The sequence below is a fragment of the Microcebus murinus genome, chromosome 4 (genome assembly GCF_040939455.1).
Source record: "Microcebus murinus isolate Inina chromosome 4, M.murinus_Inina_mat1.0, whole genome shotgun sequence".
Classification (NCBI taxonomy): Eukaryota; Metazoa; Chordata; class Mammalia; order Primates; family Cheirogaleidae; genus Microcebus; species Microcebus murinus.
Genome location: NC_134107.1, coordinates 44,805,482 through 44,824,213, shown reverse-complemented (window position 1 = coordinate 44,824,213; position 18,732 = coordinate 44,805,482). Strand labels below are relative to the sequence as shown.

General features: G+C 51.5%; 1 protein-coding gene across 1 annotated transcript; it reads left to right on the top strand.

The window, feature by feature from the left end:
* Positions 1-3,357: 3,357 nt before the first annotated feature.
* MYOD1 (myogenic differentiation 1) lies at positions 3,358-5,903 on the top strand. Its single transcript, XM_012780655.2, has 3 exons — positions 3,358-4,169; positions 4,645-4,723; positions 5,013-5,903. Exons 1-3 carry the CDS (start codon positions 3,543-3,545, stop codon positions 5,261-5,263), a joined length of 957 nt encoding a protein of 318 aa, XP_012636109.1. The 5' UTR covers positions 3,358-3,542; the 3' UTR covers positions 5,264-5,903.
* Positions 5,904-18,732: the final 12,829 nt, after the last annotated feature.

Below are 18,732 nucleotides of genomic sequence, written 5' to 3'. Positions count from 1 at the left end.
GCCAGGCATCCTGCTAAGGCTTAAACAAGGAGGAAGAAATAGTTGTCTCAATCTATATCATTCATAAAATGGGTACCTACATTCCTCATTGTGAGTATAAGTCAAATGAGAAGACTCATGCTTATTATAAAAGCCAGATCTCTCTATAATATATGATTACAATATTGCAGCAGGCCTGAGCCTTGCTTAGGAAGGGCATGTGTCTAACAGAGCATGGATGTCTAATCATGTATCGACTGTCCAGTTTTGAAGAAATACGACTATCCTCGTTGTCACAGTTCAAGACATTCAAATACATGCATAGAGGTCCAAAAGGTACGATACCACCCATTTATCAAGTGCCTACTATGTGACTGCTGCTGTGGTGGTTTCTGGAAATGGCATTGTGGACAAAATGTCCCTGCCTTCATGGGGCTAAATCTGTCATGAACAAACTAATAAGGAAAATTGTAAAAAGAGTGTCACTACCAGGAAGAAGATGAGCAGGATGATGTGACCTAGAGTAAAGGAAGCAGCCGTCTTAGAGAGAATGTTCAGAGACATCTCAAACAGGCAATGTTTGAGCTGAGACCTATTATAGGAAAAGCAGCCAATCCTGGGAAAAGCCCTGGGAACAATGCTATGAGCTTAGAGCAGCAAGTACAAGACTTCAAGGCAGAATCTTGTTCAGATCATTGGAAGAAAGGAAAGGTCAGACTAACTAGAATGGAGTGACCAAGGGGAAGTTGGTTCCACGTGAAGCTGGAGACAGGCTGAGGTCAGCTCATGCAGAGCCTTATAGGTTAAGGAAATGAAATGGAATAAGAAGCTTTGGGGGAGTTTGAATAAGAAGAGTGATACAATTCCATTTACATTTTTAAAAGTCTACTCAGGCTGCTGTCTAGTGAATGGATTATACCAGGGGCAAGGAGAGAGTAGAAATGAGAATGGCCAGGTTATTGTGGTGGTCCAGGCCAGCAGTGTGGCAGCTTAGTCCAGGATGGTGACACTGGGGATGGACAGACTTGAGCCATGTCTTAGAGTTAGAGTGGACAGGTCTTCCCCATGCCCCAACCTCTCCTCTGGAATTCCAGCCTCATGAATCCCCCTGCCTACTCCGTACCTCCACCTGGATGTCCAATATGCATTTCACATTCTGCCCAAACCCGAATGCTCGATCTACCCCCTACAAACCTGCTCTTCCCAACTCCAGTCTTCCAAGGGTCATCATTAACTCCTTTCTTGTCCCAATGCCCACATCCAGTCATGAATAAACCTTGCTTACTCCATCTTGAAAATATACCTATAATTCAAGCACTTTTCACCAGGTCCTCTATTGCTACCCAAATCTGAGCTACTGGCACCTCTCACTTGAATTACTGTAACAGCCTCCTTGCTGTACTTCAAATCTACTAAACACAGTCCTGCCCCAGAGCCTTTGCACATGCTTATCCCTCTGGCCCCACATATCTGCAGATACCTGCTTCATTCAGGTCTCTGCTCAAATGTAACCATCCCAGAGAGGCTTTCCCTAACCACTCCATATAATGAAATAATCTTCATCATTTTGTTCCCTTGCCTTGCTTTATTTTCTTCATAAAACTTATAACCTCCTCACATCATATATGTCTTTGCTTATTTGTTTATTGTCTGTCACCCAGCCCTACAATGTAAACACCATGCACGCAGGGTCTTGGTGGTGTTCATTGCTGTAACCCTAACACCTTGGACCAGTACCTGGCACATAACAGATACTTCACAATACGTGAAGTTCCAGGAAACCCCTGTGGCTTCAGTTGGGCAAGGCCCCGCACTGGAATATGGAGCTACTTTGTCATTGCTCAGCTAGGCTGTGCAGACTTTTTTGAACGAATAAGCAAAGGTAGTACTATGGAGTGAAGGGAGGTGATCACTTCCTGAAAGGGGACCTTCTGCACTCCCAGTGGCAGAGAAGTGAAGAAGGTAGGACCCCAAAAGAGCCTTCTGGGTTTGGTGGGAAAGGAGGGCTTCCCAGGGTCCAGAGGGCCAGTGAGGATGGCTTCCAGAAATCAGTGACACAGGCATAAAGATCACTCTTGCTTAAATGTCTGGCTTCCAGGAGGAGAGATCCAGGCAGGGGGATAGTTCTAGCCCAAGTGCTGAGAGGATGGTGCGTACTGCAGATTCAGGAAGAAGCTGAGTGGCCCCATGGGGGTGGGTGACACTGGGGCTTGCATGGGAGCTGGAGATCCCACAGGGGGTTGCCTTCTCCTCTGTTCCCCGCCTCTCCAGTGAGAGACACAGCTGGCCTGGAGACCAGGCCCCTGTCAGGGCTCTGTGCCCCAAACAACAGGAAGGAAGCCTGCTGGGCATCGAAGCCTGAGGGCTTCCACATCCTTGGTCTCTCACCCCCACCGGATTATTCCAAGAGATTGCTGTTATCCCCAGATTTATAACGTGGAAATTGAGGTTCAGGAAGGATAGGTGGCTTTCACAAAATCACACAGTTGGGAAACTTCGGAGTCTGGACTCAGTTGGTCTGCAAACTCCACTCTCAAAAACTACACTCTGAGGCCATGTCCTCAGGCCAGTTCCCTGCGTTGATGACCTTTGAGAAATGCACTGCCCTTGGGCCAGCACTGAACGACGTGTAGACAAACCCCCAACAAGCGGAGTTTTCCCATCTGAAGAGGCATCTCAGCCTAGACCCCGGGCCATGGCACTGGACGCCTCGCTGCAGAAACGTGCCGGAGTACGGCCCCAGGCAGGACCCGAGTTGGAGAGATTAGGGCAAAGCTTTAGCAGCGATCCCGGACTTTTTGTACAGACGCGGCTGGGGTTCTAAGCATCCAGGGAAGAGGGCTGGGCCGAGACCTCTGAGCGACTCCCAGAGCAGGGACTAGCCGGGTATCAGCCTTTTTGGGTCTCTCACCGTCTCACAATTTCAGCTCTGTATGTTTCTGCCCCCAACATCTTGTTTCTCTTCAAATCTCTCACGATCTGATTTCTACTTTCGCTCTACTCCTGGGGACATTGGAAGGCTCAAAGTCAGCTCGGAGGGGAGCGCGCCGCCAGCGTTTCCCGCGGACGCAGGAGTCCGGTGCTGGAGAGATTTGGAAAGGGTGTGCCCGAGAGCCAAGTACAGCCGCGCTGGGCTGCCAGTCTCTGCCTCCCTCCCTGCCAGGGGAAGGGATGGAGCGCGGGCGCTGGAGTCAGGGGCGGAAGGGCGGGACACTCTCTAGCCTCTGCGGCCACCCAGGGGACCCCAAGCCCCGCCCATCTCTGTTCCTATTGGCCTCGGGCTCCCCCTCCCCCATCTGTCCGCTCGGGCGCCGCGCGTTCAGGCTATACTACGGATAAATAGCCCCCGGCGCCTGGCGCAAGCTAGGGGTGGGGAAGCCCCGGGGCGCTGCCGCCTCTTCCCCAACCTCAAGTCAGTCGGACAGGACAGGCGGGGTGGCCGGCAGTTGAATGTGCATTCAGACTCCCTGCACTTTGCTATCACACAGCCCGGGTTCCCGAGCGGCAGAAAGTTCCGGGCAACCCTAGGGTGAAGCCAGGACCGCGCCGCCCCCCACCGGAATATGGAGCTACTGTCACCGCCGCTCCGCGACGTAGACTTGACGGGCCCCGACGGCTCTCTCTGCTCCTTTGCCACAGCGGATGACTTCTATGACGACCCGTGTTTCGACTCCCCGGACCTGCGCTTCTTCGAGGATCTGGACCCGCGCCTGGTGCACGTGGGCGCACTCCTGAAGCCCGAGGAGCACTCGCATTTCCCTGCGGCCGTGCACCCGGCCCCCGGCGCGCGTGAGGACGAGCATGTGCGCGCGCCCAGCGGGCACCACCAGGCGGGCCGCTGCCTACTGTGGGCCTGCAAGGCGTGCAAGCGCAAGACTACCAACGCGGACCGCCGCAAGGCTGCCACCATGCGCGAGCGACGCCGCCTGAGCAAAGTTAATGAGGCCTTCGAGACGCTCAAGCGCTGCACGTCGAGCAACCCTAACCAGCGGTTGCCCAAGGTAGAGATCCTGCGCAACGCCATCCGCTATATCGAGAGCCTGCAGGCTCTTCTGCGTGACCAGGACTCCGCGCCCGCTGGTGCCGCCGCCTTCTACGCGCCCGGCCCGCTGCCCCCAGGCCGCGGCGGCGAGCACTACAGCGGAGACTCGGACGCGTCCAGCCCGCGCTCCAACTGTTCCGACGGCATGGTAAGGCCGGGACCCCAGGCGGGAGGAGAAATGAGGGCAGCACTTGGGATTCTGGGACGTGCTTCCAAGAGCAGGAAGCTGGCCTTCCGGGAGGTTGGGCCAGTATCCTTCCCTAGAATGGACCCTGGTGTCTTGGGCAATTGTCACTGGGGTAGCCTCGTGCTTTGGAAGACAGCGGGGCAGATGTGATCAGCCCGATAGGGGCGCTATTAGAACACCGCTGCGGCGACTTGAAGATCTTATCCCCACTTCCAAAATGCAGATTTGAGCTCCTAGGTGCCCGTCCGCCCTCGGTTTTACCCTGCACGCTACAGATCTCAGCTCTTGCCCACTGCTAACCTCCACTCCCAACCAGGACAGATTCGGGCTGGAGCTGGAGGCTGAGACTAGCGTTGGGGAGGGGGCGGCTATGGGGAGTGGTGTTCGGCCCCGCGCGGTCCCGCGGGCCTGACTTGGTCGCCCTTGCCGTTTGCAGATGGACTACAGCGGCCCCCTGAGCGGCGCTCGGCGGCGGAACTGCTATGAAGGCGCCTACTACAGCGAGGCGCCCAGCGGTGCGTATTCTGGGCTTCGCCCTGCTCGCTGCTCCTTCCCAGTCCCACTTGGAGCTGTCCTGACTTCCCTCTATCTAGGATCCCTCCCCCCACATATATACCCTGGGAGGTGGTTCAGGGGGCGAAATACTTAGAGTGTAGCTCCTTCTCCTTTCGTCCTACACTCCTGCTAGATTGTCCCCGACTCTCACAAGTCCTCAGTTTCCATTCTGCCCCAAAGCACTGGGAAGAGGAGGGAGACTTGCCCGCGGCTCCACCCCTGCTCACTAACCTACCCCTCCCCGCGCAGAGCCCAGGCCCGGGAAGAGTGCGGCCGTGTCGAGCCTAGACTGCCTGTCCAGCATCGTGGAGCGCATCTCCACCGAGAGCCCCGCAGCACCCGCGCTCCTGCTGGCCGACGTGCCGCCGGAGTCGCCCCCGCGCCCGCAAGAGGCGACCGCCCAGAGCGAGGGCGAGCGTGGCGCCCCCACCCCGTCCCCGGACACCGCCCCGCAGTGCCCGGCGGGCGCGAACCCCAACCCGATCTACCAGGTGCTCTGAGGGGGCGGGCGGCCGAGTCGAAGGACTCAGCTGCCCACCCTCCCGAGGGATGGTGCCCCTAGGGTCCCTCGCGCCCAGAAGATTGAGCTTAAATGCCCCCCTCCAACAGCGCTTTAAAAGCGACCCCTCCCGAGGCGGGAGAAGCAGAACTGGAGTGTGTTTCCTTCCCCCGCCTCCCTCCCCTAAGGCAAGGACATAGTCCGTTTTGCCTCGCGGCACCCTTCCTGGAGACCCGCTGCGATGGTCGCTGGTCGCTCTGGGTTCCTCTTCCTTGCCCCCTTCCCCATGGGGGAGGGGTGAGACCCTCGCAGACTTAAGCCCCACCCCTAGACAAACCGTTTGTTTGAACTGGGGCGGGGGCGCGGGCGCCCTCTCCTTTTGGGAGCCCTTGCGACATCCACTCAGGTGCACTCCAGTCCCGAGTGTAGCAGGTGTAACCGTAACCCACCCCCACTCCGTCCCCCGGTTCAGGACCACTTTTTGTAATACTTTTGTAATCTATTCCTGTAAATAAGTGTTGCTTTGCCAGAGCAGGAGCCCCTAGGGCAGTATTTATCTCTGAGGCATGGTGTGTGGTGCAGCAGGGACTTTGTACGTTTATACGGCAGGCGGGCGAGCCGCGGGCGCTCGCGCAGGTGTTCCGAATAAAGACGCTAATTTATACCGCGTTGGCTCCGGCTTTCCCTGGGCCTGGGGTGGGATCCGGAGGAAAATCTGCAAGCAGGGCCGCTGTTCCTCAGCGACCCCTGTAGGTGGCAAACGGATTGACGGCAAAGAGGAAGCCCGCCGCCCAGAGAAAGGAGGGGCTCCTATGTCGCCAGTTTGTGGAAAAGTTCCTCTGAGCTTGACGTACGTCACCACTCACAAGTCAGTGGTTCTTACGGAAGGATGCACAGATTATATGAGTATTTTTTTTTTAAATCCACATCTGCCCGCCCCCCGCCGCCCCGAGATTCTGATTTAATATATCTGCCCAGATACCCAGGGCCCGGTATGGGTATTTTTCGAGAGCTTCCCGAGTGATTCTGAAGTGCATTCGTAGTTGGTATTCCTGCCCCTCCGCACACGCAGTGAACCCAAGTGTGGTATTCAGAAGGACCACTGGGAGGAGGGGGCCCTGGGTGCCACTTGGCGTCCTCATGGGTATAAAGGGTGTGATAGGCGCTGGCAGCATTATGCAGAAAAACTAATTTAGTCTGGAGAAGCACAGTAAGCCGCATGGTACTTATGGGCTCTTGGTGGCAGCAAGGGGACAGCATAGACGGCCAGACAGGCAGAGACACCTCTACTCGGCCACTAGGGCAGCCTGGTCCTATCAGATGCTGTAAGAAGACAGGAGCCCACAGCCTGTGAGGAAAGGGGCACGTGGGAACTAACATTGTCACAGGCGGCATCAGTATTCCTATCAGGCTGTAAGCTCCCTGAGAGCATGGGAGGGGTCATTTATTTAGCCAGGGTGTTGGGGAGGGCTTTCTGGAGGAGGTGCCATTTGAGCTCTGCCTTGAGAAACAAGAGTAGACAATGCACCCAAATGCCCACAGACCCACACCCACCCACAGGAGAGAGACCACACAAACACACACACACACACACACACACACACACACACACCTATGCTCTCCTCTGAGTCCAAGGCCCCTGAAGGGATAATCTGGCAAAATTCTTCCCCATTCATATACCACCTCCCCACCTCCAGCACACACACACACACACACACACACACACACACACACACACACACACACTTGCCACTAGGAGCTCAGCAGCTCTTACATCCCCTAAAGACCATCTTCCTGAAAACCCTACAGGCCCAGTTTCAGGGTCTTCATTAGTCAAGGGGGCCCTAGGGAATGCAGGCAAGACATGATGCCAGAAGGAACAGCCTCATGACGTATCTGAGGACCTGTTCTCCCCAACAGTGTCCCTGAGGAGACTTGCAGAGCTGTTCTGTTACTAATGATCCTCCACTTGTCTTCTGGCCACTTCCCCAGATGCCGCTTGGGGTTCTGCACACTTCTTTGAGACACCCTGGGGCTCATTCACCAATTTATTCATTCAACAGATGCCAGGCCCTATGCTGGGTGAAAACAGAGACCATTGAATGCAGTTCCTACCCTTGACACAGACATTCGGGGGAGAGTGGGACCTTTTAACAGCGGGTTACATCAAAATGGATGAAGTGATATAGTAGGGGTGTGTGTGGTAGAGGAACACCACAGGAGCAAAGGGGAAGGGTCCCTGGCCAGTCTGGGGGAGGTATGGACAAGCAGGTAACCCCTAATAAGAGACTTGAAGGAGTTGATTAGGAAACAGGGGGCAAAGAAGGGTGCTCCAAGCTGAGGAAACAGCAAGTGCAAGGGACACATTTAGTCCAGGACACTTCTGGTTGCAAGGGACAGAAATACCACTTAAACTAGTCTGAACGCCCACAAGATGTGGTGTTAGAAGGACCTGGAGAAGATCCAGAGATGAGATGAAGAAAACCATGCCTTCTTAGGACTGAAGATGCTCATGGGAAGGGGCCAGAGGCAGGACTGCAATGGACTTCATTTGGGCTTTATCCTGAGGGAAAGTGGGAGCCATAGAGGAATCTAAACGGGAAGGATACAGATAAGTCTGTATTTTAGAAAGGCCAGTTTGGGCTCAAAGATGGATGGGAGAGAATAAGACTTGAGACAGGAAGACCTGTCAGGATGACGTGGAAAATGTCAGGCACCAGGACTCGGCTGCTTGCCGCCTCCCAGTCGCTCCACATCCCCACCAACAGGTGCTGTGCAGGTCAGCTGGAAGCCACCGCCGGGCTACTAGGGCTGGGCCTCACGTCCCTGCGTGCCAGTACTGTGCAGATGTCTGCTGTCTGGGCCACCCTTGGTGCTCAGGTGCGCTGCTTGCATGATACTGATTGGGTAATTTTTGAATCCCACTGTTGTTGATTGGATGTTAAAGCTTGTTGCTGATTGGATGTTAAAGCTTGATGCTAATTGGATGTTAAAGCTTGTAGTTGATTCGACGCTTTTTGAGTCCTACCAAGGGTATAAAAGCAAGAGGATAACAAGAAGGGGTTAGTGAGAAGATCAGAAGACAGGAAGAGAGCTGTAACACTAGGTGTGCTGAGCATGCCAGAGGAATAGAGGCTGTTCTCTGACTCTTCATTTGCCGCTCCCAGTTCTTTCCCAGGTCAAGAGCTGTAACAGTAGCTGTACACATTGCCGCGACAAGGAGGCCACTGGCATTGCTCAGAGGAGGCATGACCTGTCCTGAACTGGGGCCGTGATTGGGGAATGCACACACACACATGCACACACACACACACACACACAGGAGGCAAAGGATTGGATACACTTGTGTCAAATAAGGTGTAGGTGTTGAGGGGACAGCACAAAACCTTGAGGGTGCAGTCCCGACCTTCATACAGCTTCAAATCTACTGGGGAAAGAGCCGTTACACAAAGAACAAAGCGAATCAGTACAGCGTTATAAACAGTGAGAAGTGCTATAAGGAAAAGTAAAGGGTACAATGAGAGCCAATAACGGGGAATGAAAAGCTAATCAGATGAAGAGAGGAGAAGGCAGAGTTCCTGCACTGAGGGAACCAATCGTATGTGAGGAAGGCCCCAGTATCCTGTAGGGAGCATGCAATTAGAAAAAGATGCACCTCCTCCCTTGGGGACACTCCCCTACAGGGTCCATGACTAAGCAAGCAGAAAGCAGGCTGGACTTCAGCTCCCACTCATCTCTTCAGCTGGATGCACTTGTGCAGTGAACAACCTGCATAACTGTTCACCATGCCTTGTGTGTGGAGGTTCTAAGAAAGTGAGGAGAAAGAAGGAGCCACAGATGACTTCAGGCTCTGGTTTGTCTCTGAGTGGGCAGTGCAGCCATTACAGAGATGGGGACTTCAGGAGGAGAAGCAGGTATGGGGACACATTTAGTCCAGAACACTTCTGGTTGCAAGCAACAGAAATTCCATTTAAACTAGCCCACACTCCACAAGAGGGGATGTTAGAAGGACATGGGGCAGCTCACATATGGAAGTAGAGCTGTAAGCACCATGGCATCTATGGGCCACGGCAGCTAGGACTGGAGCCCCTCTCGCTCTTCCAGGCATCTCCCTTTCTTGTCTCTACTGGCTTCCTTCTCCCCTAGTCTATACTGGTTTTCTCCAGCAACTCAGGGGTTGTCTTAGATCTCACCATTAAAATCCAGTTAGAAAATTCCCAGGGAAGAAATCTAATTAGACCAGCTTAAGTCATGAGTCAGGATTTGAACCCAGGCAGAGGTCTCCGAAGACTGCACTCTTAGCCACTCTGCTCTGTGGCCTCTGCAGAGGAAGTCAGGGGAGGAAGTGAGAACATTTGGCAGGGGTGAGGAACTGCTGGAGACTGGATCACACTATGGAGAATGGGACTTGAGGTACCCTCCTGACCTGTCCTTTACCTCAATCCCCTCAAAGGGGACATCTAGGCGAGCCCAACTGCATTTGCAGTGTAGATGAAACATCCCTTGTTCATGGAGCCATTTCACCTGGGCTGGATCTGAGGAAGCACCAGGACCATGCTCTCTAGAGACATATGCGTATATCTTACACATATGTGCTCATACAATAACATTCATGCACACAGAGCACACCACCAGAGGCTCATACACTGTGAAGCCAATGGAGTTTAAGCTTCAGGTCTCCTCCCTTGTCTGAGCCCCTTCCAAGGCCCTGGGAGAAACCCTAGAAATACGTGCACCTGGTCTAGTTTCTTTTCCAATTTGCCAAAGTAAATTACTTTAAACAATTGGTTATGACCATTGTCTCTTTCTATTCTGACTTCCTCTTATGTTGGGTGGCATTGATGGGCATATTGGGGCTGATCCTATCTAAAGGTATAAATTTCACTTGAGTTTAGTGGAATATATTTTAAAGAAATGGAATATAAAACAAAAGCAATAATGATGAACCATTGTATAAATTAAAATGATTCTGACAATGAGAAGACAATTGTAGCCAAAAAGAAATTTAGGTCATAGCAACAGTAGTTTATTAAAAAAAAAAAGAAGAAGAAGAAATGGCTTTCTAATAGAATTACAGAAAAGACTCTTGCATTGTTTGATAATCCAACCAATGAAGAATAGTAAATTACCTGAACACATTAAAAAAGACTTAAATTGTTTTGCTGACCCAACACAAAATACTAATGCCACCAAAGATAGCATCCTCAACACAATTTTAATGAAACTTGTCAATTAAAAAATATTTCAAATTAACCACCACACAAGGAAACTCAAAATGCCTTGAACTCTTACAGCCTACAAATGAAAGAAACTTGACTGAGGTTTTCTTAAATTTGACATCAATCCTAAAAATGTACATGACATTTCCAATGAAGTTGTGAGCCTGAAAGAAGGTTCCTTAAATTATCAATGGTACAAAACAAGTTTTGATCAACCATGTTGAAGGAAAGACTGAATTCTCTCCCTGTTCTCTGTATAGAAAATATTATAAAACCATTGTCACGTGAAGAGGCAACCAAAAATGTGCAGCCTGGTGCAGGTGAAAAGAGGTAGGCAAGATTGAAAAAGGCAAAAAAAGGCAGCAAGACGAGGAAGGCGATAGGATGAGGAGATGAGGAGGAATGTAAAGTCAAAGATAATGATGTGACAATGTAGAATGAGTTGGTTCTAGCTCAGTTTTTTCTCATCTATAATGCATTTAAGCCACCTGCACACAGGCTCGTTACTATTTTTAAAAAACTAGATATGAGGCTGTGTAATATTTGTTTTTATGCTGCACAGGGTCATTTTAGTATAGTTAAGTTGTTTTTTCAGAGAACCTTTACCAGTGGGTTTTAATTCTTGTAGAACTTTCCCAGGAACAGTGTGAAGGGAGTCCTATACCATGTCAATGGCTACATAATTCTCTGGGATCTAGAACTGGGTGTGTTGTTGACCAGGTCTGAGACCTTGGAAATGTGACTTAACCCGTCTGGACTTTGGCTTTCATTCTGTGTAATAAATTAATGAATTTAAAAGGTATGTCTCAGTTCTGAAATTCTTTAGTAATTCAGTTAGAACATTTCAGAGAAACAAAAAGGATAATAGGGTAGACCTTTTACAGATAAGGGAATGAGACCATGACAAGCTGAAATTGCTCTTGGCATAGGCAAATCATTTATAAACTCCTGCTTAACTGATCCTTCTTTCAGTTTTTCCAATTTTTTATTAAGATATAATTCACATATCATAAAACTCACCTTGTATAATAAAATGTATAATTCAGTGATCTGTATTACATGCACAAGGCTGTGCAACCATCACCACTATCTAATTTCAGAACATTTTTATCACCCATAAAAGAAACCCATATCCGTTAGCTGTCACTCTCCTATATGCGCCCTACCCCTCTGCCCTGGCAACCACTAACCTACTTTCTGTCTCTATGATGCAGCTTATGTAATACAAATGTTTTATTTGCCTATTTGGGGCATTTCATATGGATGGAATCACACATAAAATTTATGACATGCCATTATAACAAGACCTCAACACTTAGCATAATGTTTTCAAGGTTCATCCATGTTGTGGCATGTATCAGTACTTCATTCCTTTTTATGGCTGAATAATAGTCCTTTGTATAAATATATCACTTTTTGTTTATCGGTTCGTCAGTTGATGGACATTTGGGTTATTTCCATTTCTTAGCTATTATGAATAATACTGCTATGAACATTCATGTACAAGTTTTTGTGTCGATGTATGCTTTAATTCTCTTGGGTATATACCTAAAAGTAGAATTGCTGGGTTTATCATAACTCTATGTTTAAATTTTTGAGGAACCGTCAAACTTTTTTCCCAAAGCAGCTGCACTATTTTACATTCCCATCAGCAATGTATGGGGGTTCCATTCTCTCCACATCCTTGACAATACTTACTATCATTTGTCTTTTTTATCAGAGTTATCCTAGTGAGTGTGAAGTGGTATCTCATTGTGGTTTTGATTTGCATTTCCCCAATCACCAATGATGCTGAGCATATTTTCACATGTATTCTTTTTTAGAGAAATGTCTATTTAAATCCTTTGCCCACTTAAAAATTGGGTTATTTGTCTTTTTCTTGTTGAGTTGTGAGAGTTCTTTATATATTTTATATGCTAGACCTTTATCACAGACATGATTTGCAAATATATTCTTTCATTCTGTGAATTCTTTTCACTTTCTTGAAGCACAAAAGTTTCTTTTATCTTGATAAGGTCCAGAAACCATTACTTAGTCCAAGTTTTTCTAAGAGTTTTATGATTTTGGCTCTTGCATTTAGAAATTAGTTCCATTTTTAATTTTTAATATGGTGTGAGGATGGAGTCCAAATTCATCCAAATTTATTCTTTTGCATATAAATATCCAATTGTTTCAGTATCATTTGTTGAAAAGACAATTCTTTCCCTCATTGAATTGCCTTGGCCCCCTTGTCAAAAAATAATTGACCATCAATATATGGGTTTATTTCTGGACTCTCACTTCTATTCCATTGATCTATGTATCTATCTTATGCCAATACCACACAATCTTGATTACCGTAGCTTGGTAGTTTTGAAATTTGGAAGTATGAATCCTCCAGTTTTACTCTTTCTCAAAATTGTTTTGGCTTTTCTGGGTCCCTTGTATTTCACGAATGTGTCTTTAAGTAGCCCTGTCCTGGTGGCATTTTCAGTAGCCACTAACCTTGCCTGGTACAATCTGAGAGATGTAAATTAACATGGACATTTGAACCAGATTCTTGTTGGTGCACAGAAAAAAGTAGTTATATGAGGGGGAAGTTGATGCTTTTTTTCATTTTCAGTTTTCTTTGGTGCAGCTTACATAAAATAAATGTTTTCTGAATCAGATATCATTCTGCAATTGCAAAAACAAGTTGCAACTGTTTTGTTGGCATTCTGAATGCTTCCAAATTAATATAACTTACTTAAAAGTATTATATAGGTGTCTCATGCAGCAAATAAATATATGAAGCTACTCTTCCCAAATTATCAAAAAATTCAAAAACATCAAAAATTTGTGGTATTTGTCAGCATTGAGAAATCTATATTTGGTCTTGATTTCTTTTCTAAGTCTAAATAAATCCTCACTTTGGTACCCAACTTTCTATTCTTTTCCAAAATATCTAGGCTTCAGACCCCACACAACCTGGACTCACCCCTACACACTGACCATGCTCCCCTGCAAGCTGACTCATGTGCAGGTGCCCACCAGAGGCACATATAAGAGAACCCACCAGGCTCTCCCTACCAGAGGAGCCACGGAGGAAGGAAGACCCCTGGATAGCCACAAGTCTCCAGCTGCTTCTGGGAGGAGAACTCAGTGGCTACTAAACAGTCCTGCTGGGGACACCCTCGAAGAAATGCCCACATCCATCCATCCTTCCTACGCATGTGCACACCTGACCACCTACACCACAGCCATCCATATCGCCCACCTCCCCACCTCCCTCCCACAGCCTGCAGGGAGAGGCATTGAGGCTCTGCCTTCCCAAAAGGCAAGCCCAGGGAGTGCTGATGCTCTGCCCCACGCCACACTGACACCCTAAAGGACATTGCTGAGGAATGGCAGGAGTCCATGAGGGAGAGGGAGAGTGAGGACTGGTCACAGAGGAATGGGAGTGGGGCTGGGGAGGCCAAGGGAAGGGGCAAAAGGAAGTGAGGTAATATCTCATTTAATCCTCGCTAAATATTATTTCCTTTATGCATATGAGGAAACACAAGCTTAGAGAGGGGAAGGGACTATTTTACACAGCTAGTAAGCAGCAAAAATGAGATCTGTAGCCAAATATGTCTAGACCTGTGATTCCCTCAACCAAAGGAAATTGTACCTACCTCCCAGGGGACAGTTTGGCAGTGTCTGTAGACCTTTCTGATGATCATGACTGGGGAAGAGGCTTCTACTGACATCTAGTGGATAGCGGCCCACTAAACATCCTACAACGCACAATGCAAGACCCCACCCACCCCAACAAAGGACTATCCGCTCCAAGATGTCAACAGTGCAGAGGCTGAGAAACCCTGGTCTAGATACCTTCCCAGAGTACTTTTCCCCTTCCTCCCTTTCTAGTCTTCCCATGGCCTAAGTGAGCTACAAGGCCCTGCCCCAGAGGCTGCAAGAAGGAACAGCTGTATACCCCACTCTTGCCCAGCCCTGGTTAAGCACCAGGATCACTGCTCAAGCTACAGGTCCTGTGGCCAAGGTCACCAGTTTCCCACTGTGACACCCCTGGGTTCACTCTCTCCTGCCCATTGGAAGGAGGAGGCTTGGTCTGGGGTGGGGATGTCTGCCACCCCACTACTTACCATCATAGCAGGGCTACCCCAAAGCCTGCCCTGCCAATACCCAGCTTGGGTTAGTTTCCAGGCGTGGCCACAAGGTGGCAGCCCAGCCCACTAGGAGTCCCGAGGCTCCTGGCCTGCTGCAACCTGGACAAAGGCCTGGGGGGGGGGGGGGGCTTGACTTGGGCAGCTCCAGAGCTTAGCGGTACCAGATCTAAGGACTGCAAGTGCCAGCTGGGAAAACATAGGCCAAACTTGGTTTCGGAACTCCCTTCACCTTTTTCTAGTCCACTCCCAGCCCCAGCTCGTCCTCCAGGCTTTCTCACACTGGCTCAGTGGAGCCCAGCACTCCCTCCTCCCTGGCCTGAACAAGAAAAATTCCAGAATCGAGGTGTTAAGGATATAGGAATTATTTTCACTCCCATTCTACAATAAAGAAACTGAGGCACAAAGAAGTTGAGTAACTTTTCCAAGATCATGGCTAGGCGGTGGTGGAGCTGGGATTTGAACACAGGCAGTCTGGTCCTAGAGGTTATCCACTGAACAATGCTGCCCCACCGGTAGCATTAGCCCCTACCCACACCAGCCCCAGCTACCAAAGGCCCTTTAGCCTGGGACCACAAGCCTTCCTGTGCAAAGGAGGGGGCAAATGGCAGTGAATAGGGGGCAACTGCTCAAAGCAGAAAAGGGGTGAGGTTTTTTGCTGGGCTGAATGGTCTGTGGTTAGTAAGTGAGAAGTTAGGACTTGATCAATAATTCCTCTCCCATCCATATTTCTCTGTTTTCTGGGTTTTGGGGGTTGTTTTTCTTCCTCTCCTCCTCCTGTTATCCTCTTGATTTTTCTGGGCATTCTGCAAATGCCAGCCTTCTCACAGAGTGAAGGGGGAGTGAGAGAAGGAACTTTTATGTCCTGCTTAAGATACAGAAGCGGGGGGCATTCCTTGGGGCCTGGGCTGGGAGGTGTCATCAGGGATCAAACTGAGAATCTTGAAGTGGAACAGCATGGGGGCACCTAGGGACAGCTACCCTTTCTCCCTGGGGGACTCCTCTATCTGAGGCTTCTCTGCTCACTTCTGGGGGGATTTTAGGGCATAATGGAAACACTTTCACATTCCCTCTGCCCCCAACCCTGGCTTGCCTCTCTTTTTCTAGCACATCCTCCAGGGTTGGGCCTGCCCAGAGTCCCCAACCAGCCAAATATCCCCCTACTAGGAGCCCTTTGTCTCTCTCTGCCTCCTAACATCTCCCCATCTCCACCTGCTTCTCCCCTGGGGCACACTGCAGCTCTCCATTAAGACTCACTACCATGGTGGTAGTGGCCTTGGTGGGGCTCTGTACTGATTCCCTGAGAACCCCTGAGTAAGTCCCCACTCCCTGCTCACATTAGTTAGGGGGTCCAGACTCCCACAGTCTCTGCCACTGGGATTCTAGCATCCCAGCCCTTCTCCTAGCCTTTCTCCAGTCATCTAGACCTTAGCAAGGAGCTACTGTGTTCTGGGCACTGTGGAGGAAAGCGAACAAGGAAGTCCTGGAGGAACTGATGGTCTTTTTGTGGAGATGAGCGATAGAGAAGGCTGGGGAGCCAGTCTCTGAGCCCATGTGGTTCTGCAGGAGAGGAAAGAGGTGGAATCTTAGGTCCCTATGGTTGGCAGAATCCCAGAAGTTTTCCTCAGTGAGAAGCTAGACATCTGGCTGGAAGGAAGGGAAGGTTTAGAGAGGCCTCTTTCTTGTCTCTCCCCATCTTGATTTCTCCCAGTTGTGTGTGTGTGTGTGTGTGTGTGTGTGTGTGTGTGTGTGTTTATCTCTCTGTGTCCATCTTTTTCTCTTCTTTCTGGGGTCTCCATTCCTCCATTGCATCAGCTCCCTAGGGTTGAGGCAGAGTTTTCTGAAAGTCCATGTCCTAGGGATCTGGATACAGGCCAGGCTGGCCTGCACCCGGCAAGCCTCCTCATGGTCAGGGGATGGAACTCACACTGGCCAGGGTGAGAGGTTCACTCAAAAACACTTCCATCCCTGCATTGCTCTGATGTTGAAGGGGAAAGAACTATTTAGAGGAATAATGCAGATCAATCTCTGGAGAGAGGAGGTGCACTCCTGGTCCCAGGCTCTCTTTGTCTCTGCCCATCTCTGCCCCTGTTTCTGACTTAACTGTGCCTCTCTGTCTCCCCCACCCCGCCCCCCCTTCCCATCTGTCATTCCATGCCCTGCTCCTTCCCCTCAAGTTGCTCCAAGCCTTTTCCCAACATACACAGATTCCCTGCCACTGGGTTGGGAATTCCCCCAGCCAACTAAGGAGAGAGATGTCTGTGGCTCAGTTTTGTCCCCAGGCCCACAACAGCATCTGTGGGTCAGTGTAGAGGGACAGCTGTCTGCACAGTTAGAAAGTGCCAACAGGTAAATAAGAGCCTCCTATCTTCTTAATTAAATCGCCTTTGCCCAGGCAGCCTGTGTTCGATTGGGCTGAGCTGGGATCAATATGCCTCTTTCCCAGCCCCGCCGCCCCTGGAACTGGGCCTGACCTCACCAGTCCTGCCCAGGCCCACCTGCCCACCTCCCCAAAAGGCCGAGAGCTTCTCGAGGGCAGGGGCCGGGTCTGAGTCATCTCTTGTGCCCTTGTGCCTGGGACAGAGCCTGAAATAAGTAAGGAGTAAAGGAGTGATTGCTTGACTGGGTCAAGCGAGGCACTGGCAGCAGCATGGGCCAGGAAGGCTTTGAGGTCCAAACCGTAACTCCCACCCCAGGATCAGCTGTGATGCTGTGGGAATCCCAGCAGGCAGTCGCTCCCACCCAGCCACCAGAGGACACAACGTGGGCTTACCACCAGGGCAGCGGACGCCCTAAGGCGGGTGTCAGTGTTCAGGGAGACAGTCGCAGTTGCTCCTCTGATCTCCGAGGGCAGAAGGCCCTTTTCACAAGGGATCCCCAGCTAGGGATCTAGGGTTGGTGGGGACAGTCAGTGAGCTGGGTCAATGAGGCAGAGTTCTGTGGCACTTACGAGAGACTAGGTCTGCCTGAAGTTATCAAGTGCCTGGGGTCAGTAAGGGGTCGACAGGGTTAATAGGGGTCGAGGGCTGGTTGTTAGAGGACAGCTTAGAGAATAACGTGTGTGTGTGTGTGTGTGTGTGTGTGTGTGTGTGTGTGTTATTTTTGAGTCCATGCAAGAGAGAACCTATGGGGGCTCCAGGTTCCAAGGGAAGCGTGGGTATTAAAGGGTTCCTTGGAGCGGTCAGAACTGGTCCCAGTCGAGGTGTCACTGATGGCTGTGAGGAGTGTCTTACTCACCCGGGGATCAGAGAGTTGGTTTGGAAGGAGAGGGCGGGTGCCGACGCCCTTCTCACCTCAGTCTGACCCAGGGGCACGGGCCCAGACGTCTCCCCGAGCCCCCGCCCATCGAGTGGCGTTCCCTGAGGGCGGAGCGTCGGCGGGTCCCCCGGGAACTGCGAGAGCTTAGCGGGGCGGGCGCCCCCAGCGCCGGGGTTGAGGGAGGCCGGGTTCGGCGCGGGGCTGGGAGAGGGGCGCGGAATCAGGGCTTTTTAGGACCCAGCGCGGCGCCTTCCTCCGGGGGCGAGTGCGGCTGCGCGCGCCGTGTGCCCGTGTCCGGAGAGCGGCGGGCTGGACGCGGACCGCGCGAGCGAGCGAGCCAGCAAGCCAGCGGAGCAGCAGCCGGGCGGCAGCAGCGTCGCGGCGGCGGCGGCGGCCGCTCCGCGCCTCGCCTCCCCGGCCTCGCCGGCCTCACCTCGCCGCGCCCGGACCCGCCACCCCCGCCTCCTGGGCCCGACCTCCGCAGCCCCCTCGCCTCGGCCGGCAGCGCCCACCGCCTGCCCGAAGCGGGGAGCGGAGCGCGGGGCGCAGAGGCACCGGAGCCAGTGCTTGCCGGCCCCGCGAACCAAACCCAGCCCGGAGAACCCCCGCCCGGCCCCGCGCAGCTCCGCTACCGCCCGGGAGCTGTCCCTTCAGCACCGCCGCGGGAGCCTCAGTCCGAGCGCAGCCCAGCGGAGCCCCAGCTCGAGCCTGAGCGCACCGAGAGCAGCGCTCAGCGTTCGCCGCACCAAGCAACACCCCGGGTGCCCCTGCCCTGGGGGCCCGCCATCTCCTCCAGGAGGCGGGGAGAAGGAACGAGGAGGGCGGGCGGGCGGGCGGGTGCGCCCGCCGCCGGGGGGAGCAGGCAGCCA

Excerpts from the sequence above, each read along its gene's own strand:
- MYOD1 (XM_012780655.2), top strand. The coding sequence starts at position 3,543 with ATGGAGCTACTGTCACCGCCGCTCCGCGACGTAGACTTGACGGGCCCC. Across the intron at positions 4,170-4,644 it reads CCAACTGTTCCGACGGCATG|ATGGACTACAGCGGCCCCCT; the intron begins GTAAGGCCGGGA and ends TGCCGTTTGCAG. Across the intron at positions 4,724-5,012 it reads CTACAGCGAGGCGCCCAGCG|AGCCCAGGCCCGGGAAGAGT; the intron begins GTGCGTATTCTG and ends CTCCCCGCGCAG.